At 40.6% G+C, this 14,321-nt stretch overlaps 2 protein-coding genes across 2 annotated transcripts in view; one reads left to right on the top strand and one right to left on the bottom strand.

Annotated features, from left to right (window-relative positions):
- The window catches only part of LOC108692839 (autophagy-related protein 16-1), a 389,033-nt gene that overhangs the window by 138,157 nt on the left and 236,555 nt on the right, over positions 1–14,321 (bottom strand). The window lies entirely within an intron of this gene.
- LOC108692828 overlaps positions 1–14,321 on the top strand; it is a 174,768-nt gene that overhangs the window by 95,949 nt on the left and 64,498 nt on the right. The window contains exon 3 of the mRNA XM_018201335.1: positions 9,322–9,757. Within this exon, the coding sequence (XP_018056824.1) occupies positions 9,376–9,757 (382 nt within the window). The 5' untranslated portion in view covers positions 9,322–9,375. The remainder of the gene's footprint in view (positions 1–9,321; positions 9,758–14,321) is intronic.

Genomic DNA, 14,321 nt, shown 5'->3' with positions numbered 1-14,321 from the left:
TGTATAATATTACCTGTAATTAAACCAGATTAGCAACATGATATTTTAAATAAGACACAAATAAGTAAATGAATCAAGTAATAAAGTTGCAAATAATAATTTCAGTATCAATAATAATTTTATGTCGGAAACTAATAAGAAAAATACTAAAAGATAGATTTGATTTTTTCATCTAACATATTTAAACTGAGTTAAGCTTGTAAAAGCCTCCACGAAGTAAAGAAAATTTGCATACACAATTTTGACGCGCAAACAAATAATAATGTCGATTTTATTTCCGCGTGACGTCGTTCGAGCATCTGGTAAACGCGAAATTTTACGGAGCTGCTTAAATCGCGAAAGTCTGCTCTCGACGACTTACTCCCTCGCAACGCGTCGACAAGAACAGAGTGCGAGACTCGGCAAGCTAGTTTGGCAGAAGAGTATTACTGGAGAGAAAAATTTCATTTGTATTTGTCGAAAATTGTCAATACAAATCGAAAAAGAAGTGATATAAGAAAAAATACAAGAAAAAAAGGAAAATTATAAATAAATAATTTAATAATTCTTCCTAGTGCGATATTTGTTCGCATATATTTCATAGAATTTAAATAGATTTCTGTAGATAAAATATATAAATGCTGTGTCATGTTAATATTAAAGTAAATACTACTTCTGGAATTGTAAAAGAAATAAATTATAAATTTTGAGGAACTACTAAATATTATCTCGTCAAATTATATTACCTAACTAACCTATAACAAACATTAGTATCACAGATATTATGGAGATATTGATGTTAAATCATTGTTAACAAATTTGAGAGGTAGGATATATCTTGCTTCATATAACATATATTACATATATTACATAAACAGATTGAACATGTTGGTTAATGCATTATATAGGGCTATAATAAATTACATGTCCAATAGCTATATGGTTATCTAATACATAAATGATTGTTCTATTCAATGTAATTTCTGTAAGCAGCAAAGTATTACATATTCTGAGAGTATATATGTGAGACAATATTTAATAATTTTTATTTAAAATAACTGTTTTAACAAGAAAGATAATCGCTAATTAATTTATAAAAACCGAAAGATAATTAAATAATCTTGATTAGCTACTAAATGGATAATAAAATATTTAATATTATATTAATTATCAATATTATATTAATTATCACAATTATGTCAATTTTTAAAATCGTCGGATTAACGTGTTGTTCTGAGTGTGAATTATTTCATGAATAATAAATATAAAGTTCGATAACGACGCACACATTGCATCATCAAATTGATATTTCACATCGCTACTTGGATATATAATGATCGGTACAGTAATCCGTTTAATCTTTCGAATACGGAACTGCAATACGGTTTCCGACTACGAAAGTTTGAAACTAGGTAGCGCGCTGGTAAAGCGTTAATTATCGGCGAAGTGTCGACAGTGATTTCCGATAAACCTTGCCTTCTTTAAACGTTATGCAGCATTCACCGATAATGATCATGAGAAAGACAGCGTTTCCTTGCCACTGCAACCGTTACTGCTTATCCTGAGGGCACGAGTCGTAGAAAAGCTTTCAAAAGAGGTCCTCGATGAGAGTCTCGAAGCGTCATAGGCGTTAAGGGATCGATTCCCTTAGAAGAGTCAGTCAACCAATGCTAAGGTACGAACGGAACGAACGGTTTGGTAAATCGAGCGTAGTTCTGAACTTATGTTCTGCACGATTGAGAAAGTAGTTGTCGTTGCGGTCGTCGTTAAGATTTACGCCCGACAATCTAACAGCTTTCGTCGTGGCTATCGATCGTAACATCGGGTGAGTTAATTACTACCGGTGGTCCCGCCTCTTCCCCCGCTTCTAGTAGCAATACGAATCTGTTTTATCCAGAAACATCGTTAATTAGCTTTTCATTGCGACAGTGAATAACGCGACTGCGATGGGGCACAACAACCGTTTTGATACGTAAGCCAGGCACGTAAGAAATATTATGTTATGTCACGTCGGCTAAAACTGAAGGCAGCGGATCGTACGGGGGATCGCGTCAAACTACATTTCTCGGCGATTTATCTTCAATCAACGTTTTCCTCACCGCCGCAAACCGCCGGGTGCAGTAAACTTGCGCAACCGCGTGTATATACAACTGCGAAGGTGATGAGCACGGAAAGCAACGGTAATGACAATCAGAGAGCGGTAGTTCTATTATGCGTGCGTAACCGCCGATTCACCGGTAAGCTCGTAGGTGTCCCACGACCTTGCGCGAGCGCGGTTTGTCTAGCAGCGGCATATTTCCACTCCCCGTTTCATAAGACGTACATACTATTTAATAGCGGATAAAAGATACTGGGGTTCTCTCCAAGTCTCCGCGAATGCTTCGACGCATTTCCGTTTTATTCATGTTTGTTCGGTACTAGAGACGAGTGTATGTATATCAGATCGATTTTATTCTCAGCGTCACTCACGGGATTCGACAAACTCATAAAATAAAAAAAATTCAATGATACTATTTCCGCGATGCGCGTTCACTTCTCTCAAACTCAGCTTCTGTAACGGATAAGCCCGTCATTTGAATGAAGGATTCGATAACGTGAAAACTACTTATGAAAGAAATACGCGCTACACAAATGTACATATTCTGCGTGTAGCGTGAAGAGGCCCCTCGTATACGCTTGCGCCCAAAGGATAGATACGCAAATACTGGATTGAAACTGATGTTACCGAGCCAACCAACCAACCCACATCCCCCAAGAGAAAAAAGAAGAAATAGGAATAGGAGAAAGAGAGAAAAATAAGATGGTATGAAGAGCTACCACCCCCGGCGCGTTAGCCTCTATGCAAATAAACTGCTTCACTCAACGAACGAGCGCGATATACAAACTCAAGCTCGCGAATCGTAATGCCGCTCCCAGCCTCGTGACAAGATCTTTTATCGCGATTGAACGCACGAGTCGCAACACGCCACCTTCCTTGTGCCGTTGCGATAAAAGCCACCAAGAGAGAACAGAACCAGAAAAGGCACGGCACATCGTGGAAACCATGCGCAACACGACGATAGAGGCCTAGAGGCAACTAGAGGTGAATCGAGGAGCGAAAAGGGAGAAGAGGAAAGACGAGGGAAGGAGAATGGAGAAGGTACCACGTTGGGCCATCATCAATCTCTCGACGACACTTCGCTGAAACCCTCGCACATTCGAGCAAGAGCGAGTTAAGGTACGGAATAGAGCGAGATATTCGTATAATGCGACCAAAGTTTAATTACCTCGCGTTACCACGGTGTCGTAGGGCTCTCACCCCCGATTCTCCGAAATCGCCCAGTCTCTGACCTTACTTCGTCGACAGATTCGATCGTCAGAACGACGGCCATTCTAGGACCAGAGACGTCTCGGTATAAACGGGAAGATAACCACGAGAGAAAAGAGAGAAAGAGAGAGTGGGAGATAGAGACGTGTCGTCCTTAAGTCGCTCGTCCGCGAAGTTCCATAGCCATGGGGTCTTTCTCGCGATTTGCTTTTCTCTCGTTTCATCTTTCCACTGCCTTCCGAGCATTCGTGCTTGTAGCGAGCAGCACGCCGTGGCAGCTCTCTCACCCGTTTCACCGTTCAGCTTCGTTTTCCTCTCCTCGCTCCCTCTCGTCCGCTTTCTCGTGTTCTATCTAATTCTCCATCCAGCTCCGTTCCATTCTATTCGTACTCCTCCATCTCTCTTTCGCTGACGGTGTTTGTTGGTGTGCGCGCGCGATGTTATGGATGGTAGTGGGTACCCACTTAGAGCGAGCTGCACAGAGCGCAGCCACGCATAAACCAGTTTCCTGGTTATCCAACTCCTCGCATTTTCCTGGTCGACGCATAGCGCGTCGAACCCGCACGAAACGTACCATTAACGGAGGCTTCCCCGGCTCGATTCCACGGGATTCACAGCGCTGCCGTTGCGATCGACGATCATTCGAGGCCGGTTGCAAACCGGTGGTACAATGCCAACCAGTCTGTCTAAGGCTTGCCATATCGCTTTTAAAGCGATGTCGTTGATGCATGGAGAGTCCGCACATGTCTCGACGTCGAGCATCGAATAATTATGTAACGATCCTTCCTCCTCTTGGGACGATCGCCGAAGAAAGACGTTATCCATTCGTCTGGTATGCGTCGCGTCTCTGCGAGTGTTGAAAACGAGATTCAGAGATTGCCAGTGAATTTTCGAGCGGAATCGTTAATCGACACCGCCATTCCGTATATCCGTGGGAGACGTGAATTGAGCCGCTGTGCGAGAGCATATCGATCGGTGAGATGTTATCGAATGATAGGCGGAATGCATTCCAGTAATTTAATCTAACCGAAGTGCTGGGTACACAGAAACGAAATCGGGGAGACGACTCGGGAGACAAGTGGAAATTTCAGTTTTAATGGAACGTTATTTCATATAAAAAAAGAAATTGGCGTTTCTCTAACCGTGAGACACCAACATTAGAAATTTAACACTCGAGAGAAGAGACTCTCATGCGATAAAGTGGTACGAATTAAATCACTCAGCAACTTTCTTAACGATGCGGGTACCATCCATAAATCTAAGGGGCTCGTACATACGCGACCGAATACTAGGGTATTCACGACGACGTGGCGCATACGTTCACGAAAGCCGCACTCCTGTAACCTTCTGCATAACTTTGCGAATCCGCTTGACCGAGAATGGGTATCGAGAACGGTCTTACGCCGTTATGTGATAAGTCGCGTGTCCGTTAATGTTACGCGAGTCACTCACGGTCATGAGTCACCGCGTCGTAACCTCGTAGCACATTTGGCAGCCAGTCGGAAAAGCATATTCTAATTGACCGATCGACTAAGTTCTCACGACGCCGTCCGGTAGATAGATGAGAGAAAACGAAGCGATCGATCGCAAGGGGCGAAGTAATCGATTGACGTTTCAGCAACGCCAGGCGCAACATACTCGACAAGTATAGGTACTGGTTATCCGTTCAATTTTCATAAGAATCGCTTCGGTTCATCCGGATGGTTGATACAAATTAATATAACACTATACACACGCATATACCTGACATTGGCATTACCAGTGTGCAATAACCGCACGGCGTTGATGCTATTGCCACCGATTGCTGTAGTAATTATCTTATCGCATCGTGTGATCGCTCTTTTTGCGCACACCGCCGCCAATGCTACGGTATCTTTATTAGTAATAACTTAACACGCACGTTAATAATATCCAGACCATTTATATGTGGTTACTGGTGCGTCCGGTACGAAAGATTTTACGGCGAGCTCTACTATAAGCTCGACTATTCGACAGCGTCGATGATCTATCATTTCCTTAGATTCTACGGGAAACCAGAATCTCGTTCGGTCACTGTCTGACGGTTTATAATCTCTCGAGTATAAAATTTCAAATTGCTATTCGCAAAATGGGATAGTCGGCGATGTAAGATTATCCTGCTGTCCTCTTTATCAAAAGGACATGGGCCAGACACCGAATTATGCAGGACAGAACAAGAGGGGCCGGCATCGTTGGGTCGATTGATGCTCAAGGGCGAATGGATAAGTAGCTATAAATCGATGGTCGCGACGTCAGCGAAGCGATCATTTCTCTGCAAAATTCCGCAGTACGAGATAGCTGTTTGCGATTGAACCCGATGGGACATCCAGAAACCGTTATTCCGCCATGGTGACGCGATGGTATAGGCAGCTGGTCCCGAGCGCTGCCCCTCTCTCGACTGTTCTTTCCCTCTTCCTCTCTGTCGTCCTCTTCTTTCTTTCACTCCTTCTTTCCACCTTTTTCCCTGTGCATCTTGCGCTGGAAGCTTTCTGAGTGCAGATCGTTCGCCCGAGTGTTTCCGCGGAGACACCGATGCCCGGCCGGGTCGCGTTGTTCACACGTGAACATTCAATTTTGCTCTCTTTGAAGTCCCTTCTTTCCCTCGCTCTCCATCACTCCCGTTTCTACGCCCTGTTCATTCGTCCTGTTTACCGCACGGCATAGTGCAACTCCCATTTCTCGAGTCTTAGTATGCGTCCGCTCTCTCTTTCTTTCTCTCTTCTCTCGCGACATAATTACTATTTACCAAACACGCATCATCAGCTTATTCCACGAGTCTTTTATGACCGCAACAAGTACCGAATAATGACAGAGAGTGCCCCGCGTCCGTTTACTCCATCTAGTTCCTCGCACCGAGGGAATTACCTTCGCTGGTCGATGGTTCACCACGCGTGCCGGCGTGAAATGCTCTCGCTCGCTATTACGTATCTATTGCGCGATACGTGCTACTCACATTCATACTCTCACCAATTAAACATAACCATCCAATATCATATTCTTATATCGGTACACGCGCGGTGTCGTTGCGCACACGTGCAATGGTGATTTTGCGGCCGGATGCATTCGCGATTGTCCGAATCGGTCGACGTCACACGCTCACGAGGCTGCAAAATGATACCGCTCTCACGCCACTGACAGCGGAAGCAATTGCGAAATGAATTAACTTTGCGGCCAATTCGGCAGCGATCCCTCGAGGCGATCAATCCGTTATGTTGCTTGCGAAAGAGCTGGGAGAGAATTCGAAGCAGTACTGGGAATATACGTACTTATCTTCCGCGTTCTACAGAATCTTTATCATAGTTAAAAAATAACAGGCGACAATATGCTTAGCTGTCAGATCTCTTCTCTCGTGGTGTCTTGTTTGTCAATGTATAAAAAAAAGAGAATTTTCAAATAAATGAAGGCTGATATTCTAAAAGAGGATAAGAGGACGTCAAGGAGCTAGTAAATCCTTGTCAGTATATAACTTAACACGTAAAGTATTACAGCTCACCCAGCTTTGGCTTAATCCAATAAGAACATAATGTGTCATCGTGCGAAAATAAACCTATTGAACGCGTGCTCGCGGAAGATGTTAAAGTATAGGTGAGTGACAAGTGGGTTCAGGATCCGCTAAATCCGCATTGACAATCGCGAGCTGGCTATTTTCGGCGTCTAAAGTGGCGTGACTTCACCGTTCCCATCTTAGAAATGTAAAGAAAAAAAGAAAAAAAAGAACAGAAAAGGTAAAACAGGAAAGGTAGAAGCGCGCGGAGAATTTAGACGGGGAGACGCGAAGCCGATCAAGAGAAAGAGAAAGAGGTAGGAGACCAGTGATGTTTTCAATGGTGTTGTACCGGCGATCGAATTGTGCGTACCGTTCTGTCCTCCTTAGACGGCAGCGGTCTCGGTCCCCTCCGGCAGACGTCTTCGGTCGCTCGTGGAAGAGCCACATTGCCAGGTGTACACAGTGCCTAAGAGCCAGTCGGCCGACATAGTTATATCCTCTGAGTGGCCGCGGCGGTCGCGAGGCTCTCGTATTGCAAATCAGCGTGCTACGTCTGTGATTTCGTGGTGTGGTTTACGCCATGCGTGACAAACAAAAGTAATCGAGTTTCTTTTCCCTTTTGGATTTCTCTTTGGATTTTTCCCTGTGTCTCTCCCTTCTTCGCGGACTATATATAGGCTTGGCCCACATTTGTGTATACTGTTTCAACATTGTGCACTAACGGCCTTTCTCGAGAGAGCTCGCGCGCTTACCGATGATCCCGTGAGAAAGGTGTCGTGGAATTCGTCTTCGCGCGGCGTAGGAGTGCGGGATAAAGCGCCGCCAAATTGCAACGTGCAATATCGTGCCAGTGGCAAATCGCGAGCAATTCGCGTCCCACCAAAATTCGACGTTGATAGCATCGGCTACCGCTGCTGTTGCTGTTGCTGCTGCTGCTGCTACTGCTGCTGCTGCTGCTGCTGCTGCTGCTGCTGCTGTTCTCTCGAGCGTTCGACCAGGTACATTTCCTGGAATTCGTCTATGTACCGAAGGTACACCAATAGTCCATCGATGTGTTTTCGATGTGCAGTATGCGTAGGAACGCGCAAGCTGCACATTTCGAACGGCGGTATATTTTTCGTTATTTTCGGCGGAACGAAACTGTCAGAGTTTGTCCAGATTGCCATTGGATCGCGATTCCATGGGGTCATAGTGGTCCACAAAAGTATCCGGCGATTTAAATTCTCGCATATGCACACCGCGCTGTTTGTTATTTATTGCGCAATGTATGCAACGGTGTAACGGAAATATGAACGATTCTCAATTTTTATTGCTCTGTTATGCGTTTTTAATATTCTAATTGTTATTTCAATTTATTTCTGTCGCCCAAGCGTTATACATACACAATCTGTCATAATAGTGCTATATGTTGATAAATGCAGATCTGTTATAAATATTAAATTATAAATTGCATATTCATTCTTGTCTTATAACTTGGAAGCATTTTAAATTTAGTAATTGTAGCATATATGTGTGCGTCTTTAATTTATAAATTGACGTTAATGTGTATTAAATTTGTGTAAAATTATTAAGATACTACATTAATTTTTACATACATAAAATCTTTTAGTGTAAGAATCTTGTTCCTTCAAAACTACTGTTAATTATCATCATAGCCTATTTTAATGCCATATTATATATTATATTAACCGAATATCGTTTCAAAGCATTGCTGAGCATTCGCAAAATTAGCATCGTTACAAATATTCTTACTTCATCTTGCATTATTAATATGTAAGTAAATCTTATTTTCCAATTTACTATTCCTGTTCCCGTTCGTTTATAAGAACAGCGCGACACTTGACCAACGGCGATACATTCCATCCCGTTAATCCCTGCTTCCGTTAATTCCCCTTTATTCAGTCCGTCAGAATGGTGAAGCATTCGCTTAAGCAGCAGAGAAAATAGTCTCATAACGAAGAAAAACGGTTCAGGAAAACGTTTAAGACGTTTAATTCTATGCGATCTTTTTATTTTACACTCAGCTCTGAAAAGTAGTATCGTTACTATTGTCATTAAATATAAGATTCCACGAGACTCTCAAGTAACCTTCATCATGTTCATATGCTTTAATTTTTCTTCCATTTTCAACCTTTCTTCTAAAATTTTCATAATAATTTCCATAATGAAGAAGATAAATATTAAAAGAAATTTTCACGATGAAAGTTGCACGACATTTCATATTTCGTAGCATTATTCCGGAAAAGTAAGAAAGTGTACAGACTTATTGGATTTCTGTTTACATTTCTGAAATTAAAAATGAAGATTACAATTTTCTATAAAAAAAAAGAAAAAGAAAATAAATTTTTTCCCATTTCTATTTTCTCAATAGACTAATAATTTTCTTTGAAATTGTCTCAATATCATGCTTTCTAGAATAGAGAATTTTTTTTGCTCGATAGCAACAATCAAAGATATTTATCTAAAAAAACTTACACTTTTCACAATCAAAAATGTTATATTAAATCCCCGTTCTTTTTTTCTGTTGCAGATTACACGCGACCACGACGTTACTGTATTCTAAGCATTCAATCGAGATACGACAATGACGAGACCGTATCGTCGATATCTCGTCACGTTACTGTTGCTGTTGCAAACCATCTCGAGGTACGGTCAGGCGGTTGCCGCGGAATCGACGCACGCGACCGATCTGTCGCCGTCGTCCGCGTCCGTACCGTCCGGTCTCTCCGGTCCGGATTACACTGGACCATCCGCGGGTTCGGATGAGTGCGATCCTGAGATGGTTGGCTTCGAGCTCGTAACCGGCTACGTGTACACCGCGCCTACGAACATGCTCGAGTCCATACCGGGCACGTTGATGCTCACCGACTGCCTCGAGACCTGTCAGGCAAACGACTCCTGCCAGGCGGTCAACTACGAGACGGGCCTTTGCGTCCTATTCAGCTCTAATGCCGACAGCAATCCAGGTAAGATTGAATCGTTATCGTCTTATCTTCTTAAAGACTGCAGTATGAACTATCGGCTATATACGCGCTGATGCTAACAAACTCCCGAGGCTACTCCATCCGATAACTGTGTTCTAAGGTAGATATGTTTTTTTTTCTACGAGTGAAAAGTTAAAGTGGAACGCAGACTACTTGATTACCTTATTTATGTGGACGTAATTATGAACATTCTACAACTTCATGGTGGCATAAAGGAATAATTTACATGCAAAAGCGTTTTTAAATATTGATAGAATTTTGTTGTGCGTTTAAAATTAATAGCATTGCGTTAACAGATGCATTTACGGAGTGACTGTTGCCGTCCCTGTTAAGAAAAATCCAATGACAATAATATTTAGAATAGTAAACCGAGATTAATGTGTGATAATCTTTTCTTGATCCGTTATCATTAAAATTTCCATATGAGTAAGCCTCGAGGTCCCTCGCGCGTTTTCTTGTTGTTTTGCGCAATTATGACTTTTCATAGGATAATCCGAGGTATGTTAAGACCGTTTCACATCAGTCTTATACGAACATTTTGTGTAATGTAAGGATCGCTTTGGGCGAACTGCAATAATTTTCTGTACAATGCCCGCGGTACCAATTGCCTTGATCTACCGGATGAAAATAAGCGAAACAAAACGTGAGACATAATAGACGGTGTCGTCCGGTACTCACGTCGGTGAGAATCGGGTCGATGTGCTTATCACACGTTCCTCGTAAACCGTACGCGTAATTTTTCACCTGTCTAGTCCATTAATTAATACATTAATAATGAAAAGATATTAAGGATAAGATAATTCCGTTGATTAAAGATTTTAAACGTGTATAAGAGATTATACGCTCGATAATTTCTCTATATTATGGAAATAGTGAAGTGAAAATATTAAACGTGAATTTTCGCATTCGTGTTAACGGACTTGGAAATACTTATTAAAATATGAATTAAGATTAATTATGACAAGTGATAAAATAATTTTCATTATTTAGTTTTATATAAATTGATTTTCGATAAAAAGATTGATCAAACGTTAAGTTAATGTTAGATTTTAAAAATAAATAAAATGAAGATGTTAAAATATATTAAAAAGTAATTTATTCATAAAAAATCGAAGAAAAATTGTTCGTAGAAAAGTAATAAGATTATCTTTCATTAGCTTGCTGATGTATACAAGTATCGAATATTTTCATAATCCACCATGATCTATATAACCCAGCAAGTTTAATTCTGCTATATTTTAAACAAATTCTCCAACGTCAAATCAATATCGTATAAAAATATCGGAGATTTTGCATCGAACTGTGCAATAATCGTTCCCAACGTGTATAACAATCTGTCACAAATATTATCTTTCACAATATATTTCAGAGTTTTCAATTTTTCCAGAAATATATCCAATATTTTCGATAGAATCAGTATTTTCGCATTGGTATTTAATTGCAAATGTATGTACATATATTAGAAATTTCTGTGCACTAATTATTTAAAAAAAATATATATATATATATATATATTAAACTGTTAAAATCCAACCTACAAACACATGGCATAATGAACAACAATTGAATAAAATGTATTTTAAATTCTACAATATGCAATTTGATAAAATTGATAAAATTATAAATTGTGCAATGGAGTTTCATCAACTAATATTGATTCTTTCATCAAATAATACGAATGGTTGATCGCAAATACCTTTCGGCAAATATCTTTCAAAATTGCATCCAGAGATTTTCGTTCGAATCTTATTTAAATTTTTGCAGAGTACGAAACAGCTTTCGCACTTTCAGTGCGGTTGATTTTTCTACGAGAGGCTGCACCCAGTGGAGCCACATATTGGGTGTTGCCCTGAGGTACACTCTTTCTCGAGTATTTCTTGACCCATTATTTTCCCGCTGCTGTTGAATGCCTTTACGGCACATAGGTATATACGTATGCGAGTATATCTTCCTCGGAGTACTTTGAAACGTTAATAAAATCTTGAAATAAAAATTGCACTACGTCACAGTAAATTCATCATTGGTACATTTTATAACTCAAATGCCAAATAATAACTTAATATATAATATAAACGTTAAAAGAAAGAAGTAAAAAACGTTAAAAGAAAAAAGTAAAAATTATTGCAAAAATTATTGTCTGGAAATATAAAAAATTAAAAGCGATTAAATATTTTAATAGAAAGTTAACGAAAATTCTTCTTATCTTTCTCTCTCTTCCTTTCTTTTCTCCTTTCCATCTTCTTTCTTGTGTTTTATTTCTTATATTCAAAGTAAATGTTTCATTTTCATATATTTCACATGTTTTATAGAAGACTGATATATATATATATATGAGTTATGTGTACATTTATATATTCTGACGATGAATTATAAGGATCACGTGTATTGTCAGACGGTGCTACCGCAGTGGTTCCTCATGAATAATGGATACCGGTATAAGTAAGTGTAATGAGAAACGCACTAATTGAATCTTCCGAGGTATAATTAATATAAACTATACGTCCGCAGACATTGGACTTGTGGGCATTAATTAAACGGCAGAATAGGATCTTATACCTATGGAGAAGCGGTATTGTTCCGTTGATATTTTTCGAGCGCATCTGTCAAGGGTAACACGTACCAAGTAATTTGCTTCCGAGATGAGGAAACTAAAACGAACGTATATAAATTACAATTGCGTTGCAAACTGACCAATGTTTCAAGTGAAGTCTTAAAAAAAAAAGACTGTTGTCATTATAGGTGTATGCCTAAAAACAATTTACTGACTGACAATTATCGCAATATTATGATTGTATTGTATTTTATAATTTATACAATAATCCTTTTTTATTTGACAGTCATATTATCATTTATTATATTACATTTTAAATAAATAGTATTGTATAATTAGAATAACGTTAATTAATGAAATAATAAATGTTTCTAAAATGTTTCCGTTGTACATTGCTTCTAATACTTTCTGCCTGCGGTAAGGAGTCTTTATATGAGATAAAAACTGACCATCTAACCGTGATGTACTTCATACTAGTTTTTACAGAGACCTAACTATATGACCGGAACAGATTCGGTTGAAAGACGGCTTCGTATCCCAATTGTGAACCGCGATGCCCGGGGCGATATAACTCGCGCTGACGAACGAAACATCTAGCGAACGAAATAAAAAGCAAATGTCTTGCGATCTCGTTTAATACTTGCGTGATATTTCTTTTACGCGATCGTCATGCCGGATAATTGCCAAAAGGCATGGTACGTCGAAGTCCAAAGGAAAACGCGATCGTACTGTTAGCCGACGATGCGTCGTTTTACGCTTGCGTCTTTTGTACCATCGTAAAACCATCAACGCTTGAACGCACATGTGATAATCTAGTAGTATACGGCGAGATACGAGTAAAGGGACGTTAAGGTGCGTCTTAGAAGAGAAGAAAGTAAAAGGTATTCGAGACAGGGCACATATACGCAAAGGCTCCCTGAGCATCTTACGCACCGGCAACCGTTTACGGCGAATTTCTCGAGAAAACTCCTTATGTGCTAGCTCACAAGTATGCCTGTATGTGACAGCTTGACGTCTACAAAGTACTCTTTTTATTGCTTTTAACTTGCTTTCATCTCGCTTCCGTACGTCTCGTTGTCAACCTTTTTTTCCTTATGTACTGGAATAAGAAAGCTTTAGTGTTAATCGTAAGATTTTTGGCGATGACAACGCGAAATCACATCGGATAGGATCTTTTTGAAGCAAGAATAGGACGGTGAACTTAATTCGATCGTTCGCAAATCGGTCAATCGCGAATCGGTCAATGTCGAAGAGTGGAAAGGATCTCAGTCACGCTTTGATAGTGGCTCGACACGAGTTTCCTTTCGGCACGATCATCGAATGAATCTTTTCCCCGTCATCTTGCCACTTATCCATTAAAAACAAAAAGACAAATCAGGACTCTTGTTTCGTCGAAACCGAAACGAATGATCGAATAAAATTTTTCTCAGCCGACTATACATAGCACATGATTGTGATCGACGTTGGCAACAAAACAGCGACAATCGGCGACGACATACCGCGTCACGATCACGAAACTTCTAAAGCTAAAGACCCCGTTAGATGATAGGATCGTCGTTTGCACGGATGAGCAAGCGAGCCACAGATCTCTCCTTACGTCTCGTCTCATCTCTAACGCGTGGACCTCTTTCCATCCCTGGTGCTTCATTCGCGAACAACCATTTGGCACAAGAGGTTCCAGCAGCGATCGAACATCCGTTGAGGCAATTAGTTCTGGACGATATAGTCCGGTTTAGACGGCCGGCAACGCCGTCCGGTCTGCAGGTTGAATTCTCTGCTAATACCGCGCTTCGCCCTAATGCGTTCTTTCTACATGATCGTACGCAGCTCGACCGTAATCGCAGCTTGGTACCGCCACAAGGAAAATTTGCTCCCGTCGATTCGCAACGATGATTCCCGCCGCGTTCCATCGAGCATGCACCGCGAATAAACGTAACCGCTTTGAAGGTAAAGGTAAAGGCTTCGATTCAAAGGTTTCGATCCAAAGTAATCGAT

Source organism: Atta colombica, unplaced genomic scaffold, assembly GCF_001594045.1.
Source record: "Atta colombica isolate Treedump-2 unplaced genomic scaffold, Acol1.0 scaffold107, whole genome shotgun sequence".
In the NCBI taxonomy this organism is placed as follows: Eukaryota; Metazoa; Arthropoda; class Insecta; order Hymenoptera; family Formicidae; genus Atta; species Atta colombica.
This window is presented reverse-complemented; position numbering and strand designations above follow the sequence as displayed.